General features: G+C 40.8%; 1 protein-coding gene and 1 non-coding gene across 3 annotated transcripts; both read left to right on the top strand.

Annotated features, from left to right (window-relative positions):
• Window positions 1-1199: 1199 nt before the first annotated feature.
• On the top strand, window positions 1200-25142 carry RNF149 (ring finger protein 149). 2 transcript variants are annotated; one of them, XM_074815094.1, is made up of 9 exons: window positions 1200-1774; window positions 9561-9811; window positions 12713-12781; window positions 15619-15701; window positions 16177-16273; window positions 16789-16818; window positions 18945-19140; window positions 19323-21405; window positions 24521-25142. In XM_074815094.1, the coding sequence occupies exons 1-8, from the start codon at window positions 1315-1317 to the stop codon at window positions 19379-19381; spliced, it is 1245 nt and encodes a 414-aa protein (XP_074671195.1). In that variant the 5' UTR covers window positions 1200-1314; the 3' UTR covers window positions 19382-21405; window positions 24521-25142. The 2 variants fall into 2 exon arrangements, with proteins under 2 accessions (XP_074671195.1, XP_074671196.1); XM_074815095.1 differs by lacking the exon at window positions 16789-16818 and having other exon boundaries at window positions 1297-1774.
• On the top strand, window positions 21696-21811 carry LOC141920372 (small nucleolar RNA SNORD89). Its single transcript, XR_012622315.1, has one exon. It is a non-coding gene; the product is annotated as a small nucleolar RNA SNORD89 (small nucleolar RNA).
• Window positions 25143-26360: the final 1218 nt, after the last annotated feature.

The following is a 26360-nucleotide window of genomic DNA, read 5'->3' as shown; positions in this document are numbered from 1 at the left end:
GACATCTGCGCAAACTATTCGGGGCTCTACTAGACCCTGTCTGCGTCAGCAGCCACAACATATAATCATGATTAGGAAGGACATTACCTAAGCTTGACAACATTGTTTGGCGACATCGGTAACAACTTACGATTACATAAATGGTGACTTCTAAAGGAAAAACAGGTGTTATGAGACCATTCAGAAAAGACTGGTAGCAGGTGAAAACAAGCGATCCATTTCAGAAGCTGGAAAAAGGTACAGATGTCTTGTATGAAAACACTGGTAAGACTTTAAACGTGTTTATTTAAGAAGAGGTATATATCAAATATTCCCATTTAATGGAAAACCAGTCCATCAAGCGATCATGTTTATTCAGTACCTTCATTTCTTACTTCAACACATTATTTTCCAGTTTTTTTTTTTTACGTGGTACTGACCTTCTTACCATTTCTCATCCTTCCGAGCAGAGCTCCCCTCGGTACAACAGCACGGGCGCTTTTTTGTACCTGAACTTTGAGGGGCTTTGTCCTCCCTCCCCCGCGTTGCTGCACACCCCGCTGTGCCCGGCCGGGCCCGGACACCTCCCGCCCACCCTCCTCCTCCTCGCCCGCCTCCCGCCGCTCGGGCGGGCACGCCTGGCCCGGGAACGAGGGCGAGGTGTGCCCCGGAGGGTGGAGCGGTGACCAATTTCAATTCACGCCCGCGTCACTGGCCAAGTTGATGGGCTCGACTTAAAAAACCGCCACCCACCGGTAGGGTTCAGGGCCAAGCCCCGTTCCGGGGTTCGTTCATACGGGGAGGCCAGTCCGCGGAAGGCTGCAGCGGACACTCTCCGCGCAGGAGGCGCTTTCGGTTAATCTCCCGCCGGCTCCGGTGGTGCGCAGGGGGCCGGCCTGCTCTCCTCCCCCCCTCCCCTGACCCTGCGCCCCCCGACCAGGCCCGGCGCCCCAGGCCGGCCCCTCACCGGCAGAGCGGGCTTGCGCCGGCCGCCGCGGGGGGCGGGGCCGGCGGCGGAGGGGGCGGGGCGCCCCTCACGGCGCGGCACGGGCCGCTGGCCCCGCCTCCGCCCCGCCTTCCCCTCCCGGCATCCCCCGGGGCGGGGCCGCGCCTGCGCAGCCGGGCGGGCGGGGCGGGGCGGCCCGGCCTCCGCCTCGCCATTAGCCGCGGCGGCGGGCGGGCTCCGCCCGGGGCGGGCAGTGAGCGGCGGGGGGTTACCTGCGCGGCGCGGGGCGGTCGCGGGGCAGAGCTGCGAGGCGCGGAGGCGGCGGGAGCGGCCTCCTCCCGCTCCTCCTGGTCGCGGCGGGCCGCGTCGCGGCGGCGGGCGGCCGGGCCATGGTGCGGCGCGCCCGGCTGGCGCTGGTGGCGGCGGCGCTGGTGGCGCTGGGGGCGCCGGTGGGTCAGGGCGCCCGGGCCCTCGAGTGGTACACGGCGTGGGTGAGCACGGCCTACGTGGAGCCCCTCAGCAACCGCACGGTGCGGGGCAACACAGAGAGCGGCCGCTACGGGGACAGCTCGCCCAAGGAGAGCGCCCAGGGCCTGGTGGGCATCCCCCGCGGCGCCTCGCCTCGGCACATGGAGGGCTGCGCCGCCGACACCGACTACGACGTGCCGCTGCCGCCCGGCGGCCGCGGGCCCCCCGAGGGCGACCCGCCGCCCTGGATCGCCTTGGTGGCCCGCGGCGGCTGCACCTTCAAGGACAAGGTCACCAACGCGGCGCGGAAGCGGGCGGCCGCCGTGGTCATCTACAACGAGGCCCGCTTCGGCAACAGCACTGTCTCCATGTCCCACCTGGGTGAGCGGGGACGGGTCTGGGCGCTCCCCGCGCTGGCGGGGGGGTTTGGGAGGGGGGTGGCTTTGTCTAACGCCGGTCCGTCTCGGTGGCGCCGGAGCGCGGCTCAGCGCGGTGAGGGATGGGATGGGGGGAGGCAGAAATCCCCGTAAAAATGGTACAAAGAGCTGGGGTTTTGTTTCCTTTTTCTTTAAACCGCTTGGGGAAATGCCGGGACCATCCTCTGTCTTCCAAGTTACCGCCCGGGCGTCGGGGAGAGGATGCGGTGGAGCCATCGAAACGGGCAGCCGTGCAGCAGACTGCGGTCGGAGGCGGGGGGGGGACACACGGTTTCGTTCAGAGCTACCTTTTTGCTTTGTACCCTCTCTGGCAGAATGGCCACAGCGGTGACAGGTAGGCCGCTTTCCGCAGGCCGTCTGGAAACATGCCAGGTATCCTGAAGATGCCTTCTGGTGCCTTTGAAGGCACAGCCGTAGCTATTTGAAGATAGCTTTTGGTCTGGCTTTATTGTAATAGCTTCATCGTCGTCTCCTGCGCAGGTCTGTAAAGAATGGGAGAGAGGGGTATGCATCAGGTAATTCTTAAACACTTGCAAGTGGGTTAGGAAAACCGAAGCCTAGAGAAGGACGTTGACTTGGCGTGTCTGAGCGTGCTGATGATTGCTAGCCCACAGAAGGGATCTGTGATTTTCTGCTGAGATAAGAACCCAGATGTTCAGTCACTGCAGCCTCTGCTTGGGCTATGACATTAAAGTCTTGCTAGATTTTTATGAGCATGACAACACCAAATGCTTAAATCAAAGAGGGGAAAAAAACCTCAAAACTCTGCTATAAAATCTGTTTGCGTATGTAGACTTCAGAGGAACTGGAAGATCTTCAGAGGAGGATACAAAGACAAAGCAAACCAAGTAAGAAATGCTGTAAATGTGTGTTTTGCATGGTCCTGGTACAATGAGTTTGTTAATACCTGGACTGTCATTCTTGGTCGTGAGGAAGGGAAAGACCAGGGACGTGGCTGAAGTAGAACCATAAGGCATTTCTAAAGAAAACAAACTTGCTTTCTTTAATATAGTGGGCTGAAATTCTCAGGGAATTGTTGCTTCGTAGCACATACGATATATCGGGTGGAAGACAAGTCTCTTGGAATACCAAGTGGAACCAACTCGGGGTCTGGAAGCAGGATTACCATTCCCCTTAGCCTGCTGCTTGCTTGGGTAGATCAGCCTGGCCCATCTCTTGTGTTCTTAACCCACTGTGAAAGTGGAGGTGGGGTGCTAGGTAAGATGTGCCTTAGATTTTGATGCCATGTGGCAGTTAAGGTACTTCGCTGGGTAATAATGCTTTCCTTTTTACCAGCTATCAGTTTTTTGCTGTCTACTCAGTATTGGCCAACCAGTACAAGATTTTTTCCTTCCTGTGGGAATTTTCTCATGTGTCCTCTCTATTTGTCCTTGTAGCCTCTCATAAATATTATTTACTCTTTTGTGGAATCTCTTCCTCCTTTTGTAATTCTGCTTATTTTATCAAATTTTTATGATTTTCTCTTTTCTGCTATCATCTCTGTGCTGCAGAAGACCTTCTTGGGCTTATGCTCAGGTTTGGACTTGCTAGTATAGTTACATCTATCAGTGGTATGAAGAGGAGTGCTCCCTAACTGCTGGTTTTTTTTTTCTTAAACTGGCAGAATGTTGCTGGTAAAAGCTCTAACTATGTAAAGAGTGTGATTTAGTATAGTATATATACAATAATACATTTGTACTTATTTATATTGACTTGGTTGGACCTCAGGATGGTTTGGATGAGGCAGGAATATAATAATACATCACAATATAATCACTAGCTCTGCTGGAGTAAAAGTGTTTCATGGCTGAAACTTTGAAACATGTAAATGTTTAAATTTTTCAGTGCACTTTGGGAATATAGGGAAGAACTACTGTTACTGTTTTAAATCTTGGATTTTTTGAAGGAGGGGAAAAAAGTCTGTGGAAGACAGGCAAGGAAGAATACGGAAGGTAAAGCTGTATTTTACAGGATCCAAGTTTTCCATTCCTGTGAAGGGATTTGTGAACTGACACATGAGGAAACAAGCCCTGCTTCTGGGAGGATTCCTGAGAATAAGTACTCTGAGAAATCTGCGGTGCTGTAACTAAGGAGTGGAGTTATATGCATAAGGAACATCCACTTTTAATGGGTTTGCAATTAGTGGCACTGAAAATGATGTGAGATGGAGCAATGGTTATGGCTGATAGAGGCACAGCCTGAATTATGTGAAGATGATAAATGGATAACTTTTCTGATCTCTAAGTTTCATCTTTTCATTCTCCTTCTGAAAAACCTGGCTTTTGAACTTTCTGGGGTGTGTGAGATGCATGTGTGCTGTTGGTGGTGGTAGTTTTCTTGGTGTTTTGACATATTCCAACTTGAGTAAAAAGAGATTCTTGATTAGGCAAAGTGATTTACTCTAGCTGGTGTCAAAGCATTTGATAAAGGACAACTATTCCAAATACTCTGCAGTTTAGTTATTTTTCATGGGTTCCTTGTAAGCTTCATAAGTGCAGTGAGTAGGATTTTAATTAAAGTTTTGAAACAGGAGAGTCAAGAGTTTGAATATGTAGCCTTGCAATCCTGTCCCTCCTTCCAAAACAAGGTTCTTCAAATATGGCTCTACTGATGCCTCATGTTTTTCAGGCCTCTGCTCTCTGCCCAAATGATGTTGTTCCAAATTGTTCTTCGAGGGAACAATAGTGAAACAACTTCATGTGTGGTTGAGGAGGTTTTTTCCTGTGGAAGATACTTATTTTACCTAAATGACTTAAGATGTTGTTCTTCAATTATTGAATCTGAATAGTATAAACTCAAACTTCAGTTTTACAGGAATACAGACTTTACAAGCAGTCTTAACTCTGTTCTCTTGATGTAATACAGAAGCTTCAAATTCCTTTCCAAAACCAAAATAAGTATTGTATGTAAATATTAGCTGGGAGTGGATTGGAGAGGAGTCTGGAGAGGCAAGGTGTAGAGTATTGTGGAGTGCAGACTAAAGAGAGTTAGAGGCTCAGTGCTGGTTGAGAAATTAGGGGGAGGCAGAGGTATATTCCAGTGGAAAGAAAAAAAGGGTCTTTTGATTCTGTATTTTCCTTGTTATACTTCACGCTGGGCATCCAGCCATCTCTGAATCCCCTCGCAAGCTAGGATGTGGTCATCCTGATCATAAGTTTGATACCTTGAAGACTACGGAATAAAATATGATTGTGCTTGACACACAGGGGGAAGGGAGGAAGGAGGACTGGCTATAGTAGTTCAAGATAGGTCCGGAGTGGAGCTTTGTTGCATGGTTTGTGGATTTAAGGGAAGCTTGGGACTTAACTTGAATATATGACTTTGGCTACGTAAAGAAAATGGTCTGTGATTTGGTGCAGTTTTGCCAAGATACACCCAGCAAGTTCTCTCCTTCATAGTCATGTTTTTTTATGCAGATACATTGAACAAAACAGATGCAAACGACTTTGTACTCATGGTTCTGTAAGCTCTTGCCAGCTCCAGAGCAGCGGAGTTAGGGTTATTTTGGCATGTAGTTCAACCCTTTTGCTACATTGATTTCAGCACTACTCAGGATTCTCAAGTGGTGCGTAACTTCTGTATTACTAATGCTTTCTACCAAAAGCTTCTGGTACTGTACTAGGACAGAACTGAAATCAATGGCTTGCTGAACTCTGATGGTTACTGTATGATATTTGAGCTGCTATGTTGTTATGAAGAAGCAGGAGTGACTTCAAAATGCTTACACCTATTTTATATGTGAGAGTGCGTAGGTGTTTGAAACCCATGTAGAAAGGGGAACGTGTACCAGTGTTGATTCCTTGACTACTCTTCTGGTTACACATCTTCTTTCTCGAGGCAGGTGAAAACAGAGCACGCACCAGGGATTTGGTGAGATGAGGTTGGGGTAGATAGTTGAGACAAAGATTGTCATCGGATTGTTAGTGTACTGTTATGTGTTTGGTAAAGATCATGAGACATTTGTTTGGACCAGAATCTAAAGAGAACTCTGCACTGGTGAGGCCATACCTTGAGTATTGTGTCCAGTTTTGGGTACCTCAATATGAGAGAGATATCAAGGTGCTGGAGCAAGTGCAAAGCTGGTGAAGGGCCTGGAGAATAAATCCTATGAGGAGCGATTGAAGGAGCTGGGACTGTTTAGTTTGAGGAAGAGAAGGCTGAGGGGAGACCTCATCACTCTCTACAACTACCTGAAAGGACATTGTAGAGAGGTTGGTGCTGGTCTCTTCTCTCAGGTAATTAGTGATAGAACAAGAGTTAATGGATTTAAACTACAACAGTGGAGGTTCAGACTGGACATCAGGAAAAAATTTTTCACAGAAAGAGTGGTCAGACAGTGGAATAGGCTGCCCAGGGAGGTGGTGGAGTCACCATCCCTGGATGTGTTTAAGGGTCGTTTAGATGAGATGTTGGGGGATATGGTGTAGGGGAGAACTTTGTAGAGTAGGGCTGATGGTTGGACTCGATGATCCCAAGGGTCTTTTCCAACCTGAATGATTCAGTGGAGAAAAAAAAAAAAAAGAACATTCAGTGTTAATTGTGGCAATATTAGTAGGGTGCCTATGCTTAAATAGATCTAAGGACTGACCTAAAAGATTCTTACCAAGGTGCTCAGACTCTGGGAGCTTTCTGGTATTTCTAATGAGGATGAAGTAGAGTATGTCTGCAGTTGGTTTCCGGATGACAGAAAATTATATTTTTTATCTGTAGGCATGAATGGGAATAAATATGATAGTTTGGGGTGCCTGGAATCAAGATCTCTGTACTACTTTTTCCTCATCAGGAGAGTGCTGGTTTCCTTTTGCAAGAGAAGACTAGCAGTACTATCACTAAAACTGACCTTGGCACTCTGGCAGGAAACATACCTTTATCTTCAGAGTTGCAAGTTTGCCCTCCTTTCCAGGTATCATGAGGATCTGCCAGCTCTGCTGCTTTATTTGGATGATAATGTTAAAAAAACCAAAAGCATGTACCAAATTTCAAATCTACCCAATTCCACTGAAGCATCAATCAAACCTAGAAAAGAAAGCAAGTTTACTCTAGCAGAGTAAAAGTGTGGTTGGTTATTGCAAAATTAGAATGTTATAGAAAGGTGAAGCCAACAAAACATGCTCTCAGTAGATATGTGTATGTGACACTTGGAGTTCTTTTATAAATGTGATTTGAGGTTTCTTGAGTTGTGTTGCAGTTGAAGAAGCTGATGGAATGACTCAACAGCATTTCAGTCCTTGAGTAATGTGTTTCAGAGAAGTCTAAAATTAGTGAGGAATGAGTTAAAGCCCTTAGTCTTACAGGCTGCTCAGGGCAACTGCTTCTCTGAGACTGCTCTTGTTCATTTTGTAATAGAGGATTGCAATTATTTTTTTGTTCTTCCTCTCCTGTCTTGTGACCTTCAAGGCTGTCGTGTTTAGTTGCATGTATTTTTAATGGCAGGTTCATCACCAAGTCTTTAAAACTGTTAAAATGCTTTTAATGGGCATTTATTTAAGAATGTATGGCATACTTCTGTTCTAAAACTGGAAGGTGTCACAGTGTCTAGGAGCCATTGCACAGAAGTATCCTGCCTTCCATTTCAAGAAAATAACTGGTTGATAGTTGGACATGCTAGTGACAAAACAGAGAAGGGCATTACTGATTGTTGCGGGATTTTAAAATACTTTGTTAGAAATCATGTGGAGAACTAGATAGCTGGATTAAACTGGCTCAGGATTTTGGGACTGAGGAAGAAGCCTTTATTGACTGAAAAATCCAGGCTGTCTCTAATCTTGAAACTTTCTTTTCTTCCCCAAGCCTGAATGAAACCACGTAAATCTTCCCAGCACTCCTTTACTGTTCGCTAGCCATCATTAGGCACCCCTCCTGTTATTTGTAACTCTTACAGTTAATTAAGGACATAGGACCTAATCTCCTGATTTAGGTATGTGGATAACAGTTCTCAGCAATGTGAGATAAATTTCTACCTTCATACATTCTTTTCTTGTTAACTCCCAGGGGGGTTGTGCAAGGTCAGAAAGCAAGGAGTGTTTCACATACTCGCTTCCCTGAGATTCATGAGTCTCTGCTAATGCTTTCATGCTGGTTCAGAGAGGAGAATAATATTAATTAACCAATTCTTAGTATGCTTGGACTTGTGGTATCATGTGGATCAGCAGATTGTTGGTGAGTAGAACTAATTAGTGGAGCGTAGTTGCTTGTGGATTTGTCCTGTTTGTCTTCAGCTTTGTTGCTTTGTGTCTCCTAATGCACCCACTGGGCATGGCAACACGTGCTGGGAGCTGAGTGGGTGCTGCTGGTAAGATGAGTGGGGTGCCCAAGGGGAGGCACAAGTTGGGCCTCTACCTAGCAGCGTCTTTTTTCTTTGTCTCTCCACACCATTCACAAAACTTCCAGAAGCACAGCCCTATTTGGAAAATCTGCTCTTATGCTGGGTCTGGATCTGACAGATAGGTATAATGGTGCTTACAGTAGGTGACCAGAATTGGGATGGTTGTGTGAGGTGGAGCTGAAAAAGGGTAGCTGGCATTGAGGCAGCAGTCTTATTCAACTAATCACTGGAACCTTCAGTGTTTCATCCACAGCAGACCATCTGCACCTTACGGAGGGAGGAGCTGCTATGTACAGAAGTGAAACTTCTGCAAATTCCCCTTGGTGTGGTAGTGGCCAGGTCAACGAGGTGTCACAGCCAGAATTGTCTCAACTGAAGGAGTTTGTTTTAAATATTTCAGACAAATAACTCCTTGTGTTAGTAGGCAGAGAGGTGGGTGAGTCTGGAATGCTGTTTGGAGTCTTGAAAATCCCTGCTTGATGTAATGTTATAAATTAGGCAACCATGTTTTTTGACATAGCTTCTCAGTAGTGAATCTAACACAGCCGGGAGGGAAAGGTCTTTAAGTCTTCAGTGGGAGGTCTTGTTGCAGGTAGGTAATCTTGTGAATCTAAAAAGGTAGCTGTGACATTACAGCTTTAGCTTTTCAGCTGTGAAAAACCCTCTCTTCTTTCTTCTTCCTTTACTTTCTCTCTGAATCAAACTTAGGTTCACTTTTTCTCAGAGGTAGGAGTGCAAAGTAAGCTATAAAGCCACGACTTACCAAGGGTGTATGGCAGCATTGGTACGCACAAAGTAAGAACTATTCAAATAAAAATAGCATAGACCAGTGAAAAGGTGACATTTTTAACAAGAACATTTGTTTATAATTTATTTTGTAATACTTAGGTTAGATGTTTCTGAGACAATACTGGAGATGCTTCCAGACAAAATGGAGTAAAACTCTAGTCACAGAGGATCTTTGGCTTCTGCTAGTTGGTCTTGGAACTATTGTATCATTTCTGGTGGCAGTGCAGTGCTTAAGGGTAGGGTTTTTTTGAATTAGGTGCTTCCTCATATGGATTGAGTACTTTCGAGTTCTAATATGATAGAAAAATCCTTTGTTTCCATGCTCCCAAGAGTCCCAAAGTATTTTTTGACAAGTCCTTGTCGTGAGCTCTCATTATGTTTTGAATGTTTAGTATTGATGAATCTTACAATATTTCATAAGAGTTTTTATGAAGTAAATAAAGGGTTCTTTACTAGTAAACTTGATAAAAAGTCTGCTATGCCTGAAAAAACATTCAGGGGTTTTCCTGCAACCTTGCTCGCTGATCTTAACTGAAGAGGCCTAAATTACCCTCAAGCCAGAATACCTAAATTTTTAGTGTGATGACTGACTTTTTTCTTTTTTCCCCTCCAACAGGAACAGGAAATACAGTGGTGATAATGGTTGGCTATCCAAAAGGAATAGAGATACTGGAGCCAGTACGAAGAGGGATTCCAGTAAAAATGACTATTGTTGTGGGCACACGACATGTGCAGGAATATATTAGTGGTCAGTCGGTTGTGTTTGTGGCCATCGCCTTCATCACCATGATGATTATATCGCTCGCTTGGCTCATATTTTACTATATACAACGTTTCCTGTATACAGGATCACAATTTGGAAACCAGGTAATTGGAGATGATGATGCTTTAGAGTATTTACTGTCTTCTCATATGGAATCAGTTGCCTAACTTTGCTTGTTTATTGAAGCATTCTTGAAGATCTGTGCCTTCTTGCTACTTCACTATCTGTGAATGCTACTCAGTAATGGTTAGTGAAGCTAATAATCAGTGTGCTAATTGGCATTGCAAGTTTGACTAGTTATAATTATTAGATACTTGTATGAAGTTGTGGGAAATATATTTAGCCACTTGTCAACAACGGAGTAAAGGCAGCTTCTTGTGTGATTTGTCACCTAACTTAACTTCCTTCCTTTTGACATTAAAAAATGTGTTCATTCTTTGGTAATTTTCATCCTGAAAGTTCTAACTTCCCTAACCAGACTTTTAATGGAAAGAGACCATGGTATATTTTTTCTTAAGACCCACAAGTAGTTAGGGCTAGAATTTTTGGTTCTGAAAGCTTTATGAAAACTACTTTTGATACTTGTAATCCTACCACTCCACTGTAGAGTGCTGAATTGCAGCAGACTAGAAGGAGCTTGTGTGGTGCGATTCAGCTCTCTTGGACTGCCTGAAGTGCTGAGAGTGGTGGGAATACTGGGAAGATCAGGAAGGAATAACTTTGCTCTTTATTTGCCTCTTCTACGTTCCTGTACTTTGATAGGTTAAAAAAGAGTCAGCTTTACTTTCCCCCCCCCCCCCCCCCCGGAGGGAAGTACTTCATCATAGACTAATTTAGGTTGGAAGGGACTTCTGGAGGCTGTGTGGTTCAAACCCCCCACACTCAAGAGAGCAACTGAAGTTGTTCAGGACTTAGTCCAGCTGAGTTTTGAAGATATCTTAGGATGGCACTTCCCTGTGCTTTTCAACTCTTGCATATAGGGCTGATGATGACCATGTAAGGAACCTAAACCTACCATAGTTCTCTACTAACAGTGAAAAAGAAAGTTGCACTTGTTCTTTACAAGCAGTTGTCTCTTTTTTTTTTTTTCAGCCTCAGTTGAGAACAAAAAAAAACCTGTTTCAAATGACTGCTTATCATGTGGATTTCCCCTGCCTTCTGTTTGAACATGCAGATTCTAGTTTTGGGGGAGGGGGAAGGGGGTTTTTGTTTGCCTTCAGGAGTCTGAGCTCTGATGAGGACTTACAGGACTCTTCTAGGAAAATACTTGATTTCTCAGTAGCTGAGGATAACACGGGGGACTTCTGTATTGGGTAAACTTGTGGTCTCCTTGAAACATTGGCTCCCTAGAGTTTTTTTTAACTAATCTTTAAGTCTTAGAACTTAGATTCTGAGAATACTTTAAAGAAAACAAAATTTTTGAGAAATATTTATAGAAAAAGGGGGGGTGTTTCTGTGTTGTAACAGTTGTTTGATGAAGAAAGTTGCTTCTTCCTGTTATGTTGGTTTTGGGATAGTTCATGCTGAGGGAAGTTCAGATGCTTTATAAGTAGTTTTAAGAGCCTTTTTTAGGTTGGATGTATTGTTTACCAGGAATATGAACCACAAACTTAATGTATTTTGCCACTGGGCTTGTTACTTAAATGCTGCTTAAGTGAAATTGTGTAGCATTAGAAGGTTATGCCACTTAATTATTCTTTTAAAATGGCCATTGAAAACAAATTTATAAAACTCTGCAAAGCTTGAAAATGTTGTGAATGTCTTGGTCAAGATATATCATTAGAAGTCTGAAAAGAATTTTGGAAACAAAAAGCCACTTTTCTAACCCAAATGTTATTTTGCTTAGCTTATTGACTCCAGTATAATTAAAATAGGGAGTTAAGTATGTCATGCTTTAAAGCAAGCTACTGTGCAACTGCCAAGTGAAGGTGGGTATCTTAAGATTTATTCTAACATCAGTTTAGCAGTAGAATTTTGGAAAACCTCCTTGCTACTGGAGATGAAACAGGACTGTGCAGAAAACAGAGCTGAAACAGAAGGTGGAATAGACTGCTGCTGCTGGCTGTCCATTTCTCAGAACTTTCAGACTAATTCTTTTTAACACCAAAAAAAATTTCCCAATTTTCAATATTATAAGTTTGTAAAATTATATAAATTCTTGTAATTATTACAGGGAAAAGCTGCCATTACATTTTTTTATTCTTTTATGGTATTTCATCAGCAAGGGTTGCTGCTGGACAGATCAACATCTGTTAATTGGGAGTGTTTAATTTCTCAATTTCTAGCAGTAGCTAGCACTCTGTATTGGAATACAGTACTGCTTTCTTTTCTTGCTTCCCCTCTAAGCATAATTAGGACTGTTACTGTATAGAAGTCCAGTATGGTTTCTCATGTCTGTTAAGCCTTTCTTGTCATCCTCTTTGCATAATGTGTCCTTTCAGTGCAAAGCTTTGTATAGTGTGTGAGACAGTGTTTAACTGAAGGGAAGTATTAATAGCTACAAGCAGCCTTTTGACCTGGTGGCCAGCTGTAGGCTGCCCAGCAGGATTCCACCTTCTCTCAAGCTGGTGCAAAATGTACTCTGTGCTTGCTCATGGGCTTGCCTAACTAGAAGGTCTGGTTATGTGGCTGTTGTTTCAGCTCTGATTGCCTCTAAAGCCTGCATTAGTGTCAGGTTTCCTGTGTGGAAGGCCCTTAATGCAGGCAGTCATGACAACAAGGCTACTACATATGTCAACTTGGTCTGCATAGTTCTGCACCAGTTGAATTCATTGTAAGAGCAGTATGCTCATAGATAATGTTGCTGCTGTGCCCTGAGAAGGCAAAACTTGCAGTTCTTCAATATGTGCTGGTTGGAAGTAATTTGTAAACAAATTAGCTAGGCAAAGATTAATTTTTTAGATGCATTCAGAAGATTTAGTAATTCATGTGGGAAGTATTTAAAAATTTTGAAATGTAACTCTTAAAACTGACTTGTGTACTAATACTTAACACTTTTATTCAAGGGACATAGGAAAGAAACCAAGAAAGCAATCAGCCAGCTTCAGCTGCATACTGTGAAACGTGGAGAAAAGGTAATTTCAATGGCTCTGGTTATTGCTGTATGATTTAAACTGTTGTAATGTCTTTATAGAATTTAAACTAAAATTCTTGCAACATAATTGCAGTGTGACTTACAATTTTAGGCTCATTTTAGGGCCTTTGCTTAGAAGGCAGAATTTAAAACTGAAGAGTCAAATTTGAATTACTTATGAATTGTAAGGCTGTTTTGTTGCAAATAATACTTGGTTATACAGAATGTTGCAGGAGACTACAGGGCTGATACTGTAAAGATGAGGAAACACTATTGTCTTTTCAGCACTTGAAAGCATCAAGTGGATTGCAAAATACTTCCTAAGTCCTATTGATTGCACAGTTCTTACAGCTGATGTAATGTTTTGTTTTCTTAAAAGAACATCCATCTTATTGATCAGAAGGCCTTAGAAATCTAAAAAGCTTTGAAAAATGAAACACTTGTTTCATCTTTTGGCATACAATACATTAAGGAGCTGCATAGACTTATTTGAAGCATAAATTTTTTGGAATATATTTCTATGTATTAAAGCTATTCTAAAAATTAAAACGACTTTCAAGAAGTTAGCTTTGACAGCATACGGCCTAAACTCATAGCTGTATTAGAATAACTGAAGTAGAAGAAGACAAAATTTTGAAAGAAAATATTGAGTTTCAGGCAGCTCTGATCCTAGATGCTAAATTAGCTTCTGACTAGGCTTCTGCTGCTACAGAGGCATTTTTTTCCCCAACCCTTGTCTTATTTGATTAGTTTTTACTTAAGGACTGATTTGCTCCAAGATGAAAACCAAGGATTACTTTTTTTAAATCCATGAATAAAATTGAGGTGAGAAAGGACATTTATGTGTAAGAACTTTAGAAGTTGTGATTCAACAGAAGCTGTTCAGAACAGGTCACATGCTACAGAGAATATGTCCTTCATTTGCTAAATCAGTTTTGAAATTAAAAAAGCCAAACTGTCTTTGAACTTGCCTTTTTTCCTCTTATGCATTCAGCATGTTTACATAAGGATTTGTTACTTTTGATTATATTCTAAATTCCATCAAAAAGTAATCTATTTCATGCTGTGAACAGAGGGATATTGATGCTTCTGTTCATACAATGGTGAGATCAGAGATCAAGAAAGATGGAGTTGAACCAAAACTCGTGTAAAACAGTATCAAAGCATAACATCAGCATAGGAAGAAACAGATTTAAAAGTGTCATGATGAAACCTATGGTGAGAACTGCAAGGAGGATGTCAACTGCTTTTAAGTTGATGTTCAGTAAACCTCTAAAAAGGATTTGTATTGTGACATTTTTGCAGTGGACCAGATAGTTTCTTCCCATTCATATATCCTTGACTAAAATAAATAAAACGGAATTTAAGATGTTATACATTATGCTGGTTGTAAGTGAGAATGCCATGTTAGTTAAGCAAAGTAGAATGAGATAAGGTTAACATTTCTCTATTAAATTAGGTTTTTCTGCTTGGTAAATCATGTTTTCTAATTTGATTTGAATAAGCCTACTATCAGCAAACTTATGTAATTTACTGATGCAGAGGTACTTTCATGAACTAATGCAAATTTATCTAGAAATACAGTCCTGTCTATTTCTAAAGTATTCTAAAGTATTTCCTTTCAGCCATTTAAAAGAGTGTATTTCTGTTATTGTGACACAGTACAGGCTTTCATTATCACTTCACTTGGGGTTGAGGTATTTAACTAAAAATATGTCAATATTTTAAAAGTGTATTTGCTGTCATGTAGGTCTTCCCTGAGAAGCTTATGGGATTATTGTAAAATGGACACTCATTTGAGTATGTGCTACATATGGTGTGCTTGGATTTTGCCTCTTGTACGGAATAAAAAAATATTTGTTATAGAATAAGTACTTGTTTTAAATTTGCTTATGTAAAAAACAGTCTTAATTTGATTTACTTGGAAATTTAAGGTATTAATTATGTAAATTGATAGCATGCAAAGGTGGGGAGATCTTGTGTTAAACTTGAAAGTTTGCTTGCAGTACTAATTCATTTGAGTGTTTGTGGTAATGAACTTGAAGTGCTTCAGTAAGCAGTAAACAAAAAAATAATTGTTTTGTGGGGGATGAAAGGGAAGAAGTTGGCCCACTGTCTGTTCCTCTAATACTTATGTTTTATACAGCCTAATTAACACTGGATTATTTCTCTTGCATCTGGAGATATCAATCATATTTGCACTGCAACTATAAGTGTGGCTTCAAGACGACAGTAGGACCATTAGGAAAGATATTTAACCCTTAGAAAGAAACAAATTGAGGTTGGGAAATACTGCATTTTGACAGTCTCTGGTGTGAGCTGGGAGAGAAGTTTTAAAAACCATCCCAAATTCCATACTTCATTTCTCCTCTGTTAGCTACCAAGGGATATCTGCTAAATGTGGTAGAAAAAAGAAAAAGTGGGGAAGAAGGGGTTTGCTGTATTCAACTCTTCCTACTTAAGCACTTGGAAGTCTTTGGGACCATCAGTTAAGAATTAGATTGTGCACTTCCATCTGTGCTGCCCTCTTCTAAAATGTCTTCATTTTATAGTTTTAAACTGAAATTTTACTGTGCTCTCATGAGCAAAGCCAATGTTTGAGATTTAACAAATTACTTAAGGTACAGCTATTTAAATTAGAAAATCCAGGTTTGGCTGCTTTTAGTATTTGGTATCACTTCATCACATTGCCTCTTGATGGAATCTTGAATTAAATGAGGGAGATATTTTTATTTGCTAAACCATTTTATAAATTTTACAGTCTGTGAAGCTAGCTATTAAAGCTTGTTCTGTAATGAAATATAGATGTAATGCATTTAAATGTGTTGTCATATTTAGGGTTTAGATGTTGATGTGGAAAACTGTGCTGTGTGCATTGAGAACTATAAACTGAAAGACACTGTCCGAATTCTGCCATGCAAGTAAGTTGCCATAATTATTCCTGTCTCTTTAGCATGTTTTCCCTAAGAAGTATGTGATGAGCTTTCTGGAAACTCTTCTGAAACTCTGGTGGCAGAGCTGAAGCTGTGCCATTTGTATGGTGTGTTACATGTTGAAGGGCAGTGGGAGACCTTGTAGAGCTTCATATCTATGCAGGAAAATGGAGCAATTGGGAGAAGTGTAGGAGTGAAGTAGAGCTTTCTTAACTTAGAACTGTACACTGTTGAACTGGGAGCTCTGTGGTGTCCTTGTGCTTAGTAACATCTCTTATTTCAGGAAGGTAGCATGAGAAAAGATGGTTCCAGAACTATGTCTGTCCTAGTAAATTAAGCAGTACTTAATTGTCAAGGTTATAAAAGAATGAGTTTATTTTTCTAATGTAGTACCTTGCACATCATTTGAAGGAATAGTGTGTAGCTTTCCTGATAAGTTCTAAAAGGCATTTCTTTTCTTTAGGCACATCTTTCATAGAACGTGCATTGACCCTTGGCTGTTGGACCACCGAACTTGTCCAATGTGTAAACTAGACGTCATCAAAGCTTTGGGATACTGGGTATGTTTCACACTTACTTTAATCTTCAAGGTAGAAGTACAGTGCAGGAGGCAAGGCTTCATGTAATTGCAGAATGAGAGCAGTTGTTACTTGACAAGACTGAAGGAACTGGGCAAAGATGCAAGAGTAACTGAGTGAGAAGCAGAAAAATAAGGGAATTTAATGGGTAAGAGCTTAAACAGTGTATCAAGCATCTTACAAATCTTCTGTGTTCTCTTCTGTGATAACCAATTTTCTTCTGTCTTCAGCTGATGATAGTAAGGAAGTTGAAGCAGAGGTGAGGCAATTTGTCCAAGCTGCAAAAATACAACTTCAGTAGATCTAGAGCATATATTTGGTCTTGAGAACTGCAATTCAAAGAAATTACAGTTTTTCTATCTTAAGTGTTTATGTACTTCCATGTATGCCCAGTGTTTTACTCCTGTAAATGAGCCAGTACTTAGAACCTTCCTAAAGAAATTCACCAGAAATTGGTTAAGTAGAGAAAATGATGTGCTCTCATTTCTTTCTGACAGCACCAGAAAAGAGAGATGAAGACACATGCGGTAGGTTACTTGGTCACTGTTGATAAATAGTCTTGAGTTCCACTAAAATACCGTAGGCATGAATGTACCTCTTCTACTGATCTACAGAGATCTTCAGAAAATAGAGGTGTTCCTTGGTTTCAGGGACCTTCCTTTCATAGACTAGGTCTGTGTTTTGACTAGCTTTTCTCTTATTTCATTGCAGAGACTTAGCAGATTTATGGAAGACTTTTATGAATTACTTTGTTTTGTCAAAGGTGACAATACTCATGCCATGTAATACATACATAGCAGATTGCAGTACTTCTGTGTATTAAGTCAGACTTTACTCAAGAGTTGCAATCTTTTTGTTATGTGAAATAGCTATTATTACTTTAATATTATGTTAGCAGCTTATTTTTTGCTCACTTTCAATTCTTGGAGTTGATGTAACTTGTGTTACATGCATCCTTTTGTATACTGGCTGAAAACTGAAATACTAGACCTTCAGAACACCTATTCCCTGAATTCATGCTGTTGCAGAGGATACTGATACCAAGCCTAACCAGGAGGAGTAATACCTCTTCTACTTATTAGGCAAAATGAATGTTGGAAAGCAGATTGAATGGGATTATATTAAATACAGAAGCCCAGTTCTTTTTTCTAATGGAATAATGGGGGAAATGTGTCCTGCTTATGCATCAATCGTTCAAGTCCCACTGAAGCTAATAATGTGGGAAATCATTCAGGTTTTTTTCTAGCTTAGTTTTCAGCCTGATCCAGGTTGCCCAATCTAGTTTGTAGAGTGATTGTGTGAATTTAGCGATGTGAGGAAAAAAAGTGTGAAGAGCAAGGCAGCTTCTTTCAGCAGTGTGCTTGCTGAGTGACATAACTGCAGACAAGAATGTGCAGTCTTATTATAGAAATCTACTAAACTGTCTGCAAAGAGGCTGAAGGCTCAACCAGTTTTATGGAGAACAGATACTTGAGATGCTTCAAAATTTTTAAAGGCTAAAAGTAGAAAGAAGGCACTGAGTCCTATTACCTGGCTTTTCTTTTGTAAAGAGTGGACTTCAGTGGTCTAGTTCTGCATTATGCTGTTTCTTAAGAGAAAAATAACTTGCAGTTCTGCATGTCTGACTGATTTAGTAGAGCATTGTTAAATCTTGAAGTTTTGGTGCTTAAACTCGCCTAAGTTTTGGAAACCAAAATCATGAATGCCCCCTGCCCACACATGCAGAGATTGGTATCACATGTGTCTTAACATGTGCTCAATTGTAGCAGTTCTATAGCTTATTAAAATTCAGTACATTTTAAAATATGCTGCTTTGGTACTAATGAAAGAATCAGCCTAGAATTTCCTAAATCTTAAGATGGGCCTTTGCTAATTGTTTGAGGAGAGGAAAAATACTCATTATGAAGCCCACAGAATAGCTATTTGTACTGCAGTATACTTGCTTACGTATAAATAATGTCAGTTTATCAATGGCAGTGGCTTAGTGAAGGTAGTCTGTTTAATTTTAGGAACAGAACTGTGCATGTAGGACTTGGAATTAACTTGCAGAATGGATCAGAAATAGCTCATGTTATACAATAGGTGAAATAAATTTCTTTGCCTGTGCTGCAGATGTTTTGTTCCTGCAAAGTGACAAGCCATCACATTTGCAATTTTGGAACAGACTTAAAGTTAGGCTGGAGGTAGAGTAGGAGGGAAACTTGTTCTGATGTCAAATCTTTGCTCACCCCAGTAAAAGAAGTCTAAGCTTGTCCAACTACTATCATGGAAAAACAGAGGCTTCCACAAAATCATAAAGGATCAGTAGGTTTGCTCAGTGAAGAGTTTGTATGTGCTGAGCCTGCTCCTAACCCCAGACTGCTGCAATACTGCTGCTACAGCGTTGAAATACTCCATCCAAAAGGCTGGCTGTGTTGACGACTCCTGTTGCTGCTCTTGGCTTTGGGGTGGCTTTTCTTTTGCTTGGCTTTGTTTCTTTGCAGTCAGACAGTAACATTGAAAGTAGACACTGCTCAACACCACTCATGAGTGTGCAGGTAATAGGCAAAAAAAAATGGTCTTTTTTCCAATAAGGTTACAAAGTGGTAACATGGAGGAATGTTGATGCCTAGTGGTAGACAAAAGTGTCAGTTAAATATATTTAATTTTGAAGGGGGACCCTGAAGATGTACTTGAAGTTCCAATCCCTGAATCAATAAGTGGCAGTGTTTCAGTCGGAAGTCTGAGTATTGCTCTACAAGATGACGACAGAAATGAAGTAAGCGAATTGTCAGCTTCCTCCACCAATGAATCTGTATTGCAGTGTACCAGTTTAAAAGAGGATGCAGGTGAAACCACAGCATTACTTGGTAAGTAATGATTTAATTTATCATTTGACAATCCTTAACACCATTCATTGCATTCGAAGACACCATTCTCTTAACTTATATATGAATATGAAATTTGTTGCCAGAGTTTGGATTAATGTAACAAAACATATTAAAATGGTAAATGAACAAACAATTTTTTTCTTCTAATTCCTGACTTCTAGATGTGGATGTCAGTAATAACCGGCATGGAGAACATCTATCTAATGGAAATTCCCACTGAACTGCTTCATGGAAGATATCTTGAATAGACTGTTGAAGAACTATTATTTTTTATTTAATTAGTATGGACTTTTGTCTAGTTAATGGAAAAAATAACAATGTAAATTATTTTACCTTTCACACTTTTCTAGCTGGTGTTCCAAAAGGGCTAATAATTAAGAATTTTATACACAGGAGGATTTTATAAAATCTCCTCTGGATGTCTCATCCTAAAAGAAGATGCAATAACCCTTTTTCTGTAAGCATTGTTACAATGTCATTGTGTTCCAGAGGGCTGTAACAAAGATGAAGACTAGGCAGTGAAAACAATGTAGAATGTCTAACGGATAAATATTTTGGATGCACTATTTACATTCAGTATGTACACATGGAGAACACTTACAAGACTGCAGCTATTAAGATGTTCTGAAAGTTCTGATCTGTTGTAATTGGAGATGGATATTCTTAGAAAAGATATAATCTAACCTTGAAGGAATCAAATAACTTCATGGATAAGTTGCATATCCTTTTTTTGTAATGAAAAAATCACTAGTTGCAACTTTCCTTACATGTAACAAATACTAATTTGATCTTGTAATGTGTTCTACTCAGAGTGGATGCTGAGAGAAAAGAGTTTCTCCATCTTGCTAGCTTTTTATACTGAATTTGGCAGTAATAGGTTGTGCTAGGTGGTCTTCACGTGCTGAGCATGTAGACTTATTTAGGTATATGCACACTGGTTACCTCTTTCAATCTTAAACTCAGTAGAACAGAGGTAAAGGGCTAATTACGGCTAAAATATATATTTATTAGTCTATTTATAAGAATTTACTTAATTCCTTCTTACTCCTGTTCCCATCCTGTCCCACTTCGTTATGTACAAATTGAAACTGTTTCTTAGGATCTACAAAGGTTGGGTTTTGGTTTTTCTTTTTTTTCCTTTGCATAGAGATGCTGGAATTCTTCTCTTAGATATTCCACATTAGGAGTTTTGACTGGGTTTGCCATTAGCTTCTATTCCTTTCTTTTAGATTAGCAGTAATGTGCCTTATAGTAAAACACTTAAGAAACCTGAAGCATCTGAGAGTAAATATAAACCCTGGCATCTCCCATTATGACCTCTTATTAAAATATTTATATACTGTAAGTGGTATAAGGAATTGCTAAACTGTTTTGTAAAGAAATATGTATATTTAAAACACTACTTAAGAGTGTTAAGTGAATTGTTTAGGATTTTAGCATTGTCATGTTACAAATAATATGCTACATTCCTCAGTTTTCTTTTGTAAAGCTGTTACTACAGGTTGCTTAAAACAGTGTCTTTTACTAGACATTTGTTTTAGAGTGCATTTTGTTTTTAAAATGTATATTTGGAATGTTTTTAAGAAAATATGCAATTCTTTTTCTAACTTATATTGAGCTTCAATAGAAGCAATAACTTTTTTTAATTTTAGAATGAATGTTCCAGAAATGACAGAGGTTTCAGCTGGGGAAATATAATCTAAACTTCTACATTGCAGAGCAGATGTTTCACCCTAAATTTCCTTCCAAAAATTCCTATTAATGCCTACTTCACAAAAAAAAAAAATCTGCCTCTTCCCTGTAGGAGTGTAACTTTTAGGTTTACTGGAAAATTGTCAGGTTGTAGTTCTGATGTCACCAGCAGGTGCAAGTTTTTGTGATGCCTTTATCTTACAAGAAGCACATGAGAATGGAATATGACTGACCAACCATCTCCAAAACTGAACAAATAAAAAAACCAACCCACATCTGAACCAAACAATGTATAGGGACATTTATGTCTCCAAAAGAAGCTTATCAACATTTCCAGAACTGCCTTTTTAACTATCTCTTCAATATGAAAAACTAAGTCTTCTCCCTCTTCCTTAACACAAAACTGAACATTGATGTAGTAATTGTTGAGAGGGTTTAAACTCTAGCTCAAGGAGGAACGAAAAGGCGTTGTCAAGAGAAGTCTTGTCAGTCTGTGGATTGTGTCTTGCTGATACCTGCAGCGCAATATTCATGCTGGAGAGGAGAAATGTGGTAAGTACTTCAGCTTTTATGTAGTACCGATAAAACCAAAAGCTTTTCTTAAGAATTAATGCTGAGACCTGGCAGAAGGCTGGAAGAAAAGCTAAAGGACCTGCAAATTGAAAAGTGTGCTTATAAAATCTGAAGTGTACTGACTTAGAAAAATATCCAAGTATGAAGATTCCTGGGGTAGGTTTTTAATGCTGGCACTATACCTGTTTAATTTCAGCCTTTCACAAGAGTAGTTGGTTTGTGCATAGTTCATCTCTGATATGGTTGGCTCTCATAAGGTCAGCTGTGCTGCTGAGGAATGATGACAAAAAAAGGCCGAATTGCAGTGCCTCCAGCAAGCAGTTTGCTCTCCTTGGAAGCACAATGACAAAAATTATCTGAAGCGAATCATTAGTCTGACCTCAGTCAAAAAGCTGATGCATGTTAGTAAAAAGTTGATAAAAAGTACAGGACAGGAAAGAGACAATCTAGGGAGCTTAAAACAGTAGCAAGAGAGGATTAGAAACATGAAGCATATGACCTACTGTGAAAATTATGTATTAGATGAGCTGAGTAAACAGGTGTAGGCAGTGATTGGTAAGTACAGGTTCCCAGACTTTGCTGATCTGGACCTACTATGCTGGATCAAACTGGTATTTCTAGTTTCTAGCACTTTACCTACCAAACACTTACATGAAGGTCAGAACTAATGAATGTGTTTTTCCTCCACCATGAATGTTATTGCAGGATAGGTGCTTTGTGACTCCCTTCCCTACCATTTGGAGAATCTTTAATCTGCCTCTTCTGCTTAGGCCATGCCCTGCCTAGTGTGGGAGCTGAAGCTCTATGTGTTGTGGGTTCCTTCTGCCCCACCCCCCCACCCTGATCTTTTTTTTCTTCTGCCTTTGTCAGATTTTGCTGTAATCAGGCAGAGGGTTTCTCATTAGAGGCATTCATATGGTATGATTATACAAAGCTAAAGCACAGTGCCCACAGGAATTGGACAGCCCGGCAATGGTGATGTTGAATAAATCTATTGGGGAGAATTCCTAGCAGGACTAGGAGATGTTACTGCTGTAGAACAAGTTTGTTAGTATTGTGTTCATTAGTATGGCTTTGTTAGTTCTGGTGTTACTGTTAGGGAGAAAATTTTTTTAAAGTTCAAGTGATTTTTAAAAAAGAGCTATGAACATGTCAAAATGGACTGGTGTTTACAGCAACAGCTAGAGGCCCATCTGTTTAGAAATTTTAGTTTATTAATAATAGTCTACAAATGCCAAATTAGAAAAGAAATTTGATAGTAAATAACTGTTTAAACTAGCTTCGGCTTTCAGACTTTATAGCAAGCAAAAAGGAACTGTAGATGTTTCAGATCTAAATGCATGTTAATAGTGAGTTTACCTGCAGTACGAATTTAACTAGAAAATTTGGATTTTCTTTTACTAATGACCCCTGGAATGGATTCTTCTTTGGCTCTAAGCAATGCTTGGAGGGGATTCTTTGCATGTACTAGAGAAGTTTGATTAGGTAGCAGTAACTCTTTCACCCTGCTGTTCACCCCCCCTCCCCCTGAGTATGTGAATGTAGTCCAGTAACCTGTTGCCAGTAATTAGTGCTGAACTCTGGAGGTGTGCCAGAGGAGTTGTAGGATAATTTAACTACAGTGAGAATGCTTTTAATCTGTGCTGATTTAATAAATTGGGCACTGGTATATTCCTGCCAAAGCTGGGCTGTTATACTTTGGGAGTTCCGGTCCTGTGCCAGGGTGTAACCAGCACGGAGAAACACCATTGCAACAAACATGCAAAGACTTTTTTAATTGCTTCTTGATTCAGGAGTGGTCATCCAGGTTTTCTGCCTGGCCTGCTAAGCTTTCAGTAAGACTATCGAGTAGTAGAAGACTAGCCAGTAGTTTGCAGAGAGGAGTGCAGCAAGTGTATAGCAACAGTTACCCCCTGTCGTGGGGTTCAGAGGGTGTCGATTGAGGCAGAGGCAGTATCTACACTTGCAGGTTTTGATCAGCTTTGATCAGAAGCTGTTGGTTTTACATTATGATGGCAACAGATAGGATGTAACAGGTTGGGCTGATTATTTAGCTGCCCCATAAAAGCAGATTTCTATCTAGACATGCAACTACTGCCAGCAATACCAACTGTACTTTGAAGTATACACCAGTAGGTTAAGAGTGGCATTCTGAACTTGTGGAATATTTTTTCAGTTGTTGCCACCAACACCTGGGATGTTGATGTGTAAAACTCAGAACTCTTGCTCAACAGAGCCTTTAGCACCCTGAATCAAGCCAGTAGTGATGATACTGTGGCAATGGTTAGGAGGGTCTTTGGGGTTTTTGTTTGCTTTTGAGGTGTTTTTTTTGCTTTGGGTTTTTTTTTGGAGCAGAGAGGTTGCATGTGTAGTTTTCACGGGTTTGATTTTCAGCACTTGGCAGTGAATGCAGTGTTTCTGTGCTGGATGAAAATACTGAGATAAGTAAAAACGTACTGACTCTGCAGCTCTGCAAAGGGAACTGGAACTGGAATTTAGTAGGGGAGTCAGCTGGAAATACCTCATCAGGTTAACCTGGAGGGAATGAAGTTCTTGGTGTTGGCTGTTGGGTGAATCACATTGTGTTGGCAGCTTGACAAGAGACTGTTCTGGTCCGTATGTCTCCCTTCAGCCACCCGGCTGGGTGAGACATTGCACAGTGGCTTGAACCAATTTAATAGCTTGCTGTTAGAAGAAGAGATAGTGGTCCTCTCTGGTTTTCCTTTTCTGCTCTGTTTACTTTGCTCTGTCTCACATTCAGATTAAGACTATGCAATGAAGTAATTCAACTTAAGTGGCAGAAAATTTATCAAAGCTGTGTTTTGTCAAGCTAGGAAACTGGATATCGTTACTGTGCAATTAACTGAGTTTTAGAGCTGGCTAAGACAATGAGGGGTTGGGGTAGAGGAGGGAAGAGCAAGACTCTCCCCTTGGGTAAGTTAGAGATGCAGTTTTATAACAGGACTGTGGTGAGTTACAATTCCTAAAATGGAAGATGGCAGCAGCTTTTTTTAACCAGAATGGCTGTAAAAATTGTAACATGTCTTCTGTCCTTGAGACTTCTCATTACTAGATGTGTTCTTTTCTCTCATAGGTGATACATGAAGATTTGGGAATTGGAACTGTAGATTAAACATGCACAAATGAAGCTGAAGGCTTTTGTTTTTGTTCAGTATGGGTCCTGATCTCTCTCCTCAGATATCCTGCTGTATTGCAAAACTTGATTTGAGAAAGTTTTACAAGTAGAATGTCTCTATAATTGCATGTGTTTGTGTGAAGAATGCATTGCCTGGAAACTGTCCATTATACTTCCACTGGACCTGAAGCTACTTTTCACCATCTGAAACATGGTAATGATACTGCATTTTTAAATGAGCTTATCCTTCTTAATTCAGAAGAGCAAAATAATTTGAGTTTCCATCATTTTGTTAGTCTGAAGCTTAAGTCCAAAACTTTGAAGCCAGTTACTTCTATGATAAGTGTAACCGCAGAGAACCATTTGAATTTGCTAGTCTGTCAACAGCTGTTAACAATCAACTGTCTCTTATGGTAACCTTGTACTAAACTTGGTTGTGTTCTTTGGATTAAGCACTGGGCTGTGTCTTTTCCATTGTGTATGTACAACTGTAAGAATGTCAAGTTATGCATTGTTGTTGTAACTTAATGGTTAAAAGCTCAAATTCCATAATAAATTATACAGACCTTTTAAAAAGCAATGTCTGAGAAGCTTGAGGGTTTTGTTTTCTTTGCTACACTTATGTAAAGAGATGTGAGACACTCAGCACTAGCATAGCACAAAGCAAGCTTAACTTCATGAGATCCTTTCAGTGTGTTGTGGTTTTCCCAGTGTAGCCAGTACCTGGGTGTGGTGGGTTAAACTTGGCTGGCAGCTAGATGTCCACCCATCTGCTCTCATTCTTTCCTTGTCCTGCTGAGGAGGGGGAAAGTAACATGGAAAAACTCGTGGGTCAACATAAGAAACAGTTACCAGTTGCCATCACAGGCAAAACAGACTTGACTTGATGAAAATTAAAACTAATTTACTGCCATTTAAAAATAGAGTAGGTTAGTGAAAAACAAAGACAAAACTAAAACTACCCTTTTTCCTACTTTTCCTCTAGTCCTGACTCTTCCCTGTGAGTGGTGGCAGGGGGATGGGGAAGGAAGGTTGGGGTCAGTCCATAACCTTTGGTCTCTGCTGTTCCTTCCTCACCCTTTTTTCCTGCTCCATCATGAGCTCCCTCCAGGAGCTGCAGTTCTTCTCCCTGGAGTTAGACTGCTCCAGGGTTATCCAGAGGTGCCACCAGCCTGGCTGAGGGGCTCAGCTGTGCTGCCTTGTATGGGCTGGGTCTGGCACAGGGCAGCCCTGTTCTTTCCTCACAAATGTCACCCTGCAGCCCCCCTGCTGCCCCACCCTTGCCATGTATGAATTTGGGAAAGGATGGCTCATCTTCCCCCCTAACAAGCAAACAATGCAGAAGCATACAGCATATTCAGTAACAAGTTTGAGTATTTTCATCAGTGCACAGGGCTCTAAAATTAATATAGAGTACCTATGATAAAATCATGAAACTGTTTCTTGATAGCTGCTAATTTTTATAGTTACAGGACAAATCCAGGGCTTGGGGATTTATGTAAGTCAGTATAATTCAACTAAATACTGTGAAAAAGCAGAACAGCTAGGCTTTTGCTGTAGTATCATAGTAGCAACCTACTTCTTTTTTTGGCAAGACTTAAATTCCTTTAAATTCTGTAAATCATAAGGTAGATTGCAATGCCTTGGAGCAGTAGTAATCGGTTTTCTCATGGAGCCTGTTAGTACTACTACTTAGTACTACATCTTACGACAAAGTCCCAAACAAAAGCCTACAACCTATATAAAGTGTTTTTAACTGTGTCTTTGAAGAGGGGTAATTCCCTTTGAAGAGGGAAAT

The sequence above is a fragment of the Strix aluco genome, chromosome 2 (genome assembly GCF_031877795.1).
Source record: "Strix aluco isolate bStrAlu1 chromosome 2, bStrAlu1.hap1, whole genome shotgun sequence".
In the NCBI taxonomy this organism is placed as follows: Eukaryota; Metazoa; Chordata; class Aves; order Strigiformes; family Strigidae; genus Strix; species Strix aluco.
Note: the sequence above shows the minus strand (reverse complement) of the source record. Positions and strands in the feature narration are given on the sequence as shown.

Coding starts and splice junctions, on each gene's coding strand:
- RNF149 (XM_074815094.1), top strand. CDS start 1,315: ATGGTGCGGCGCGCCCGGCTGGCGCTGGTGGCGGCGGCGCTGGTGGCG. Junction 12,782..15,618: donor CTGTGAAACGTGGAGAAAAG/GTAATTTCAATG, acceptor TGTCATATTTAG/GGTTTAGATGTTGATGTGGA. Junction 16,819..18,944: donor GAGAGATGAAGACACATGCG/GTAGGTTACTTG, acceptor TTAATTTTGAAG/GGGGACCCTGAAGATGTACT.